The sequence below is a fragment of the Chelonoidis abingdonii genome, chromosome 3, assembly GCF_003597395.2.
Source record: "Chelonoidis abingdonii isolate Lonesome George chromosome 3, CheloAbing_2.0, whole genome shotgun sequence".
Classification (NCBI taxonomy): Eukaryota; Metazoa; Chordata; order Testudines; family Testudinidae; genus Chelonoidis; species Chelonoidis abingdonii.
The window spans coordinates 115,429,982-115,440,273 of record NC_133771.1 but is presented as its reverse complement, the minus strand read 5'-3'; the positions used below and the strand labels follow the sequence as shown (position 1 = coordinate 115,440,273).

The window sequence follows — 10,292 nt, the reverse complement described above, 5'->3', positions numbered from 1 at the left end:
ACCACTCACAACAGCGCTGCAACTGGTGCAAGTGTGGACACACTGCAGCGCTGGTCGCTGTCAGTGTGGACACACTGCAGCGCTGGCCGTACACAGCTGTACGACCACAGCTGTAACTGCCAGCGCTGCAAAACTGTAAGTGTAGACAAAGCCTTAGAGAGTATATCAAGAGAGTGACACATGAGTGAGGCCTGGATACAACTTTAACTTCAGGCAAGGATAAAGAAAGTAGGAATTTCTCCAAGATTGTTCCCAGTATCTGGAGATTAGATGTCAGATATCTATCCACACAAGACTGAACATAAGTATGTCAGTCTGATCATTCCATTAACCGGTCCCCAAAAAAGTGAACTAGTTTGTCTGTCTGATTACATTTTATAGTCCATTCACTAGATAGGGGTAGGCAACCTATGGAATGTGTGCCAAAGGCAGTACTTGAGCTGATTTTCAGTGGCACTTACACTGCCTGGGTCCTGGCCATCAGTTGGGGCGGGGGGCGCTCTGCATTTTAATTTAATTTTAAATGAAGCTTCTTAAATATTTTAAAAACCTTATTAACTAAACTCTTGTTGTATGTAAAGTAATATATTATAGACTTCTAGAAAGAAAGACTTTCTAAAAACCATTAAAATGTATTACTGGCACGCAAAACCTTAAATTAGATTGAATAAATGAAGACTCGGCACACCACTTGTGAAAGGTTGCTGACCCCAGCACTAGATCCTAGGCAATGGAAACAAATGTTTTCTGATTCAGAAGAGACTCTGTGAATACTATTTAAATACTATAATGCTATGGTTTCTACAGAAACTTTTTTGGAGTAGATTCCTAAATTCTTTATATGGCAATATCCAGTAAGTTAATTGTTGTACCTTGTAATATCCATCCCAAGGTATGTTCTGTGGAGAAACTTGAATTGATTGGAGGGGGGGAAGAGAGGAAATCTTATCTGTTTCAAAATTTCTGCATTTCAAGTTACTAAAACCAAGTTAGATTCCCCACCTTTGAAGGCAAAGATTCCTGTGTATATAAACTGCTGTCAATAGTACTGTCATTTTTATAGCTCCTTTCTATAAATCCCCCATCTTGCAAAACCATATGTATGTGCTTTTTTACCAATGCATAAAGACTATGCATTTGAATAAAGTTAAGCAAACTGTGTCCACAGAACCCACCAATTAGAACTTTTGAAGCTACTGGAGGGGTGTGTGTGTGTGTGGGGGGGGGGGGGGCGGCTTTGATAATTTAAGAATGTCTTTTACACAATGCTCCACCAGAAAATGGATTTAAGTTCAAGCCAACAGTGATTCTAAGGATCACTGTAGAGGAATGCAATGTTACATTCATCTTGGGTTTACGGTAAACTTCCTAGTTTTGGCTGTGTGAAATTTAACACTGACCTGCGATTCAAGCATTTCAACAGCAACTAAATTCATTGGAGACTGCTTATGAGAAATCTTGGTATGAGAACTAAGAATTTGTGTTGCCGTGTCTACACTTCACTTAACCAATATTGCACTTTAAATTTTGCTGTTATATTTCAGAGAATACCTACCTTAGTTTGGTCAATCTACTATTTGAAAATTGCTTTACTTTAAAATTAACCAGTTTTACACATTTGACACATGAAAGAGCAAAAAACATTTACACTTTTCCATGGACTGTTTCTTCCCTTAAAGTTTTGAAAACTGAAGAGATTAGTTGAGGGTTTTTTTTTGTTTTTTTTTTTAATTAAAACTAAACTGACCTTTTAAACAGGTAATAGTGCCAGTTATATGAATAGATTTGTCAATTTGACAGGCTCAATCCATTAATGAACTAAGTTAGTGTAATATTGCATATATCCAGTGATCTTGATAATACACAAGGCCACATAAGTAGGAGATCGTGAATCTTTGCTTAACTGATCTTCAGATATTGCACATATTTGCCTACTGAAGCAGCATCAAAAAATGGGGCAGCGTACATGTCCGATGACCAGTTAAAGCACTTTGGTTCCAATTATAGTTGTACAAAAACCAGAGATCTTGCATGCTCCAATAACTGCCATGGTAATAGCATGCCTCCACCCAATATTCTGTTTAATGGCTGCAACTTAGCAGGCAGATAGGTTTTATAGGCATGTTTGTAATTTACAGAATATTCCAGTGTTCTAAAGAGGATAAAAGACCCCACATACTAACTTTAATCCATTTGGGAAAATAGCATTGCCCTTGAGTTGACTATTGCAGGAGGGGAATGGAGAAAGTATTCTTTCAAAACCACTTTCCCTTCAGAAAGACAGTCTACAGAGAGGTAGCCATGTTTTGAATTTTAAGAAACTAAGTAAAGCTACTTCAGCCTACTTTTCAAGTTATGGTAATTAAGTATTTAACCAATTTAATATTATCTTAAGATAAAACAGGAAATCAAGAGGCAGTTTAATATGGCAATGAATGGAACAGAATGAAAGGGGAAAAATAGTCTGCAGGCTTCAGTGAGGATGTATTCCAGCTTCTCAAAAGAAGATTAAATACAACACACAAGAGTCTTTCACACAGGAATAATGACAGTGTGTCTGAATTTTTATTTATTGTTTAAAAATAAAGAATGTATCTGTATGCATCTCATTAAAAAGTCGCTTATACTTATGACAACCCTTTCCTATCACTTTAATAGGAAAGTATGAAAGACAGTGCATCTAACTTTGACACATGGACAAGGCTTATGACCTAAACTTTAACAATGTCAGACCAAGCAAAAACAACGTGGCAAAACACAGCATCCAGAGACTGAGAGAAAGCAGGAGTTCCATTTAACGTAGGATTACCACAATCACTAGAGAAATGAATCCTCTTCACCAGCCATCCTGCCCCCCCAAATTCTGACCATATTTATGAGTTGCAGAAGTCAAGACTTCACATAACCAGCCTCCTAACAGGAGGCAAAGCAAGCTAGGTGAGTTTCCTCACTTGAACTTTTAGCATTCCAAAATATTTAGTTATAAAAATTGGTAACGCATTTTCCATTTCCACTTTGTATGGGTGAATTACATGCATTCATTTTTATAATTAGTGAAAGCCTTTGTAATAGAACTATATCTGAGTGATTTAAAAAACCCTTAAATTCATCTTAAGTTGCATCTGACACATCCCTCTTTTCCATGCACTACTAATCAAAGGTATCCCAAGACCAAGATTTGAGTAATTCAAAATTAGTCATGCTGTACGCTAGTTTCACAAAAAACAGTTTAAGACAGGTAACCAAAACTAGAACATTTTTATTTATTGGCAATCCTCTCCTGGATGAAGTTAAAGCTAGCATCTCAAAGCGTTAGTGTATGAATTATTTCTGGCCATTAGTTTTAATATGTGCACGCGGGTGATGCTTCCTTAGGTTTATTTTAACTGGGTGAACTACACTAAGAAAAGCCTGCTATTTGTGCTGGAATGTGTTTTACAGGTTCAAACTGGTTAAGAGTATTTGAAGTAAACTATGCTCAGCTAATAACTGGAGATGCACTTGCTAGCATCGGTATCATTGCAGTAGCCATGTCACATAGAACACTTGTTTCCCTGGTTGTTCTTACTTGCCAAGTGGTATGCTTACCTTGTATTGGGGCTTAGTGACAAAGTAAGGATAGGACCTCCTGCCACTGCTCAGCTATCCCTGTCCAGTTCAGGAAAACAGACCCACTTACTCCAGGAGAGCTGTAGTTAAAGGGTCCTCCCATTACGGGGTAAATCAACAGGAACAAAGTACTACGTGTGAGAGAAGTGGCAGACAAGCAGGAGTGGGAGCTCATGGGTATAAGGACACTCATGGCAAAGAGGCAAGTGCTTATTTCAGCTACAACTTCTGTCAAGAATACACCACAATATTCATCCTCTGAACTAACGCTTACCCTGGATACGCGTCATACTGAATGTTGTCTGTATTCCTTAGAGAACAGAGTGTAAACACCACTCTGTTTTTATGTCAGAAGAAGGTAACCAATTGCTAGACACAGCTGCTCTTTTAGTGGAGGATAAATGATAAAACATTTTCAATTTTATACAAAAAACAAAAATGTGTAAACACCCAAAAATATCACCAATTCAAAGAGAACCAAACCCATCACTTGGATTGTCCTTAATGCAGCACCATAGCAGCAGTCTGGTCTGAGGAGCAAGAATCTTGCTGCTCATTCTGTTTCATTTACATGCAAGAGTAAAGGTAACATTAGCAACACTGTGATTTACTGTCTGCTCTCAAAGGGTCTGGGTCCAGTTTTAGTTTGCTCACATCATTCTCTTCGCTAGGAAAGCTTTTGTAGTTGGCAAGGACGTTTTCCACCAGAAATCGAGCAGCTTCATCTATGTTGATGTTGTCCTGAAAAAGTTGTGAAAGTTTAGAAAAAAAAGTCAGTGATCTTTTCACCAGCTATAGTCACATCTGCCTATTAAAAAGATTGGCAAATACGATCTCTCTTGTGGAAATTGTAACTTGACTTAAGCAGCTTGGATAGAGTTGAACACATTGCTTAGTATTCCTGCCTTAGGTGAAGGCTGCATGTCCTTTAAACCACGAAAAACGTTATCTAGTTTCACTGTACATTCCTTGTATAGAAAAAGGATAGGTTCACCCAATTTGATGAAGGGGACACACTGGCCCATTTTGGTGTACAGTGAAGTGCTTTACTTGGAGGATCTGGTTCTGGAACATGGGTATTGTAGAAAAATCTATAGGGAATCTACAGAAATTACCAAGTCTGTAGAAGGAAGGCGGATAAGATAGAACAGGACTTACTGCCTCAGTGAAATGATGAGAGGGGATGCAGTGACTTGGATATTGCCTATTTCAGTTTAACGGAGCTGTCCCAGCACACCCATCCAATTGTCCAAGCAGACATAAGAGCTACAATTAGAACCAATACCCAAATAAAAGCACGCCAAGTTCTCTTATCTAGTTCCTTGCCTCTCCTGCTTTGAAGAGAAAAAAGTAAGAAGGGCTTTGAAAAGCAATGTGAATGACCAAGTCAGATTCTGACAAGGGAATCACTTCTCAACCATAATGGGAAATTGGGATGAGGCAATGGTTAATTATCTGACAGACAGGAGGATAGTCTATCTTGGTACTTTGTGGGCTACAATAAAAATCCATGGAGTAAAGCATGTATACTTTGAGTTGTGTGTTTAGAACATGAAGATATGCAAGATACAGGGCACAGTCAAGCTTGAGTGAGGAATCTTCACCTTCCCGCACGTCATTTAAAATGAAACAAGAAACGGGGTTTGAATTGATGGATTGAGAGATATAAACCCAACACTTGGTTATAACAGATTATTTTTGGGGAGTGCAGGGGGGAGGGAGGAAGAGGGAAATGTGGAAATAAAGGACTTGAAGTGAGAAAGTGACTAAAACAGAAGCTTCCTAAAATGAAGGATTAGAATGCTAACTTGCCAGAGATTTTACTGATGGCTCTCACTATTTAACTGAGATTTGGAAACCAAATAATAGAACTTTAAAATAAGTGGCTTAGGCATTTGGCAGCTTAACGCCCTCTGGCATACCAACATGCACGCTGCCAGATATTTACTTGAGTGGGTTTTTTTGGCCATTTATTTTATCTTGCAATATTTGCAAGATGAACTACAATGGGTGGATGGCAAGGCTATCCATATTGTTTTTAAACCTTGCCTTGTAACCTCAATGTTTTCTAGACCATCCTCAGTAATGGCATTCAAAAGACCAAATATTTAGTCTTGCATGCTCAGAGGCCTTAAATGCTGGGTTTTATAAAAGCTCAGAAGTAAATGATACTTTATATTAAGGGATGTTTTGTTACTGTTAACCAAGAAAACTGAAGACCTCAGTCTTGTATTATGAAGGCTTCTGCAGGTGAAGCCCAGGCTGTTGGACTCCCAGGGCAAGGAAGCCTGCCTACAGTGGCTACAATGGTGCAAAGTACCTGTAAAACTTTCCCCCTGCTGATCAAGTGTGCACTAGCCAGCTGGCCCAAAGTAAACCACACCAGCTGATAGATGAAGGAGCTTCGTCAAGGCATTCTGAAGACCAGACAGTGCAATGTGTGATCTGTACAATCAGCATGTTCTGTGGAGAACCCTGACGATATTTAGAGCCATCCTATCCTTGCCTTCCCCTGAAGGCAAGTTGCAGCAGCTCCCACGGCAACATGAGGATGTAATTTACTAGTCAGTGCACCAACATGAGCCCATACACTTGCACAGGATGCATTTGGTTGTGACTGGTCACAGCCAACTATGTTCTGGGGCTATGGAATTAACACTATACAAGGATAAATAGGCACTGCCTGGGGATAGGGACAAATACGGACTTCCCCTTTTACTAGGCTGACTTAGATACCCTCCAGATGTACATGTGGATATCAAAAATATTCCCACTTCTGAAGGGTGTTTATTATTTGCCTTTTTTTCCCCCCAGTTTGAGTGCACAAAGGAACTATGATTAGAGAGAGCCAAAGACGACTCAAAATGCTTTCTAAAATAGTTCACTGTAGCCCATCTCAGAACCTTAAATACAAACGTATTTGGGAACAAGTCAGTTCTCAACTTGCTTTCTGAGATGGAATTTTTTATTCTGTTTCTCTGATGAGAGAATCTAATGTGCTGTACTTAGAGCATCAAAAGAAGTGCAGCTGCTGCACTGCTGTAAGAGACACTGAACCTTCAACTCAGTTTGGGTAATTATTGCAATTTATGACTTTTAAAAAAAGTACTATATCCAGACAGATCTAAAAAGGTTAGAGAGAACAAAGTTACCCATAATGGAATTTACAGCTACAAAGCTTCTGTTTAAATCTAAGACACAAGAAGCAAGGTATTCATTATACCAGCAATGCAAGTTTCTTGTAGCAACAAACTGACAGGCAGCGTTCTTGCGTTATCAAAGTCTGTTAACGTTGTACAAGGCATGCACTCTCTTGCCTAAACTATTGTAACCTCTCTCCTGGCCTCTTCCCACCTCCTTCCACTGGGTTTGCTTAATGCAATCACCTCCTCTTAAGTGTCAAAGCTCTCCATCTCTGCTCTTACTTAAGGTGTACCCTTCCTCCTCTACCCAGTCTCTTCTCTTCCCCCATTTTTCACTTCTCTTTTCACATGCTCGCTGCCTGGAACAGATCTCACATTTATGTCTATTTTCCTTGCTGACTCATCTCAGACAGTTGAAGGGGAAGTGGGCAACTAAATGGAGGGGAGCAAAGGGGCCTTGTGGTTTAGTACAGTATATCAAAGGATCAAGTAGGACAATAGTCTTCAGAATTCAGACTCAATCCAGTTTTTCATATTTGGAATTAACTCCTTAAGGGAGATTCTATGAATTCCCCTAGGGATTCATTACTGCAAAACAGGAAAGCACTGAAGTACTATGGCGATGGGATGCTATGCAAAGAAAACAAAAAGACACCACACAAAAAACAAAAGCCACACCTCTATGCTAGACAGATTAGATGAAAGGATGGCTAGAATGTGTTACTAGAATAAAACAGTAACCATTTAAAGACTTGGCAAGAACCTTTTGCCTACCTTGGGAACTGACTGAAAAGCTTCTCCCAACTCTTCAGATTTGCCATTTTGTGCAGTTAATTTACTAGTTTAATCACATCCCATATGTAGCTACACAGATCAAGAATAATAATTTATTGCTACAAATAGCTATTCGAATCAGATAAGTCAAGGAACAAAACAGAATAAAGTCTACTGTACCAGTTGTACATGATTCTTTAACAAGAGATATTGTTTATCTATCATTGGATACTGACTACCAGTGGTTTAACTAAAGCAGTGACTCAGAAGACCTGGTTTTAAAAAGTTTCCCTTCCCCAGGATTTTAATTTTGGGTTCTTACACAACCTGCCTTCCACAATGAACAGGCACATGAGCAGCTCAAGGCGTGACACAAACTCACATCAGGAAGAGAAACTGGGCAAAAGAGGACAAACTAATAAGTCCCACAAAGGAACGATCAGCTGAGATATTGGTAGTAGAGCCTGCCTCCAGGATCACTGATAAGCTAATACTTTGCACTGACTAAACATAACTTTTACAAGACCATCTTTATTTTTCAGGAATGCTCACCTTGGCAGATGTTTCAAACCACCCAATAAAGCCACCTTCTTTGCAGAACTGGTCCATTTGAGAGGGATTCTGGCTGCCGTCTTTCTTCTGGTCACACTTGTTTGCAAGGAGAACGGCAGGGATAGGGCTGCCATTTGGAAGTAGCACTTTACTGTCCAAGTCGTGTTTCCACTTGGAAACAGCTTCAAAAGTGGAGCCTCTCGTGACATCGAAGACCACAAAAGCACCAACTGCCTCCTTGTAGTACACTCTTGTCATGTTACCAAAACGCTCCTGGCCTGAAAGACAAACAGAGCAACAACTTTACATTTGTTTTTAAATCAGCAAAAACTATGGATCTAAACTGAAATTATCCCAGGTAGATAAAACAATTTTCAAAACCAAGTTTGTCAGACTGATGCACCTGGTCCTAGGATTAAGTCCCCTTGTTGCATTCAATCAGCATACAAAGACCATTGCATAGATATGCAATGCATACCAGAATATGGTACAACTGTTCTAAATTGATGACTGCTTCATATCAATTATTTGTCAATAGTCAGTGGTAGTGGTTTTAACTCCTCTTTGTCGAATACTGCATTGATAGTGTTTCCCAGGACAAAAAGTAATGGACCTCTGAAGTGTTACTGGCTTGCTAGACCTACACCAAGACGTTTCAAATCATTTCCTATGATTTCTTAAGTGTTAGACCCTATAGTTCAGATTTCAGAGAGCCCACAGTGGATCTACAGAGTGCTTAAATTTAACAGCTATTTCAACAGTGCATACCATGACAGATGTTATGGGGACACGTAGTATCTTTGAGAATACTGTATCTCTCTCTCTATATATATATCTGTAAGAGCTAGAAGTTCTATTCTAGCTCCACAGAGGAGTCACAGGAATTTCTAGCAGGAATTGACATCACTGGAGTAATTAATACAAATCCTTAGACTGGTAACCAGTCTGATGATGCCTCAGTCCTGGAGGAACTTATTCATACCAGTTGGGTCACCTTTAACCAGGTCACCAGCCTCACAATGGAGAGGGACATTTGCTCAGTCCAAGACCAGACATGATGCTATGACCAAGAGTGACAGAACTGCAGAAAGGGCCAGAAGTACTGTGAAACCTGCCAAGGTCTCCATTTCAAAAGATAAATGTGACTGCTTGACAAGACCTGTATATAAGCAGTTTATGACAATGTTCTCTCACACTTTTGTTCTGGATAGATACTTTGCTTTATGAAAGTTGGCTGTCACTGCCCTGGGGAGACCAGGACTGCAAGTGCTGAAGTCAGACTTACTCAGGTGATCAGTTAATTGTAGCCCAAACCCTCATCTAGAAAGCTGTGGGATCCTGCTCTGAGAAAGGTCTTGGGCCATCACTTAATAGGAGTGCCCTCAAGGAAGCCATGAAAGGGTCAGAGATACAGTTGCGTTGAGAATTGACATATACCATGTAGTAACAGAAGTCTCCAGTTCTTCTTAGGGAATCAGACTTGGAGGATGAAGTGTATGTAACAAACAGAAGGGGACAAGTACTTAAGAGGCATTTGTTACTATCAAGAAGTGGCTACACATGCAGCGTTACAATGAACCCATTTTTAATTTAAGGTTAAGCCTTTTCAAACTCATCTCTGGAATGCCTTCTAACAATTAACTACTTCAGAGAGTTGAACAAGGAACCACACCCAGTTATAAAAAATGTAAGCCTCTTTTGAGAGAGTTAAAGATAGGAGAACAGAATCCATTCAGATTTAAATTCTGGGCATATAGTGGAAAGCCAGTTATGCTAGCTGTTGTCACTACTGCATCTCTAAAATACCAAAGACTGCTCTCCTTAAAATCCCTAAAGGAAATTAAACTGTTAAGCATATGAATATACTTGTATGCGTTTAGACTGAAGCCAAGTTCATATTTTTACTTTCACTTCTGTGTTTAAAGCATAAAGCCCAGAAGCATGCTCATAATAGTCTAGCCAAGAGTCATGTTTCAGTGTATGGTGTATTACAAAATATCCATGAGAAAGTTGGGCATACATATAAGATCTGTATTACCATACTTGAATATCAAAGTGAGGTTAGGAAATTCAGCTAGGAAGGGGAGGATTGGAGGGGGGAGACACTTTCCACCCATATTGTATAGTGTATGTTTTTCATACCATGCCCATCATTGTGGTAATCCTTTTGAACATACAGGATTTGCTTAATGCAAGGTCTTCTAATATAAGAGG

General features: G+C 39.4%; 1 protein-coding gene across 1 annotated transcript in view; it reads right to left on the bottom strand.

Moving 5' to 3' along the window:
• Positions 1–2,535: 2,535 nt before the first annotated feature.
• Positions 2,536–10,292, bottom strand: part of RAB32 (RAB32, member RAS oncogene family) — a 56,583-nt gene continuing 48,826 nt past the window's right edge. Inside the window, exons 2-3 of the mRNA XM_032794518.2 lie at positions 8,079–8,356; positions 2,536–4,350 (exon numbers count right to left, since the gene is read on the bottom strand). Of these exons, the coding sequence (XP_032650409.1) occupies positions 4,201–4,350; positions 8,079–8,356 (428 nt within the window). The 3' untranslated portion in view covers positions 2,536–4,200. The remainder of the gene's footprint in view (positions 4,351–8,078; positions 8,357–10,292) is intronic.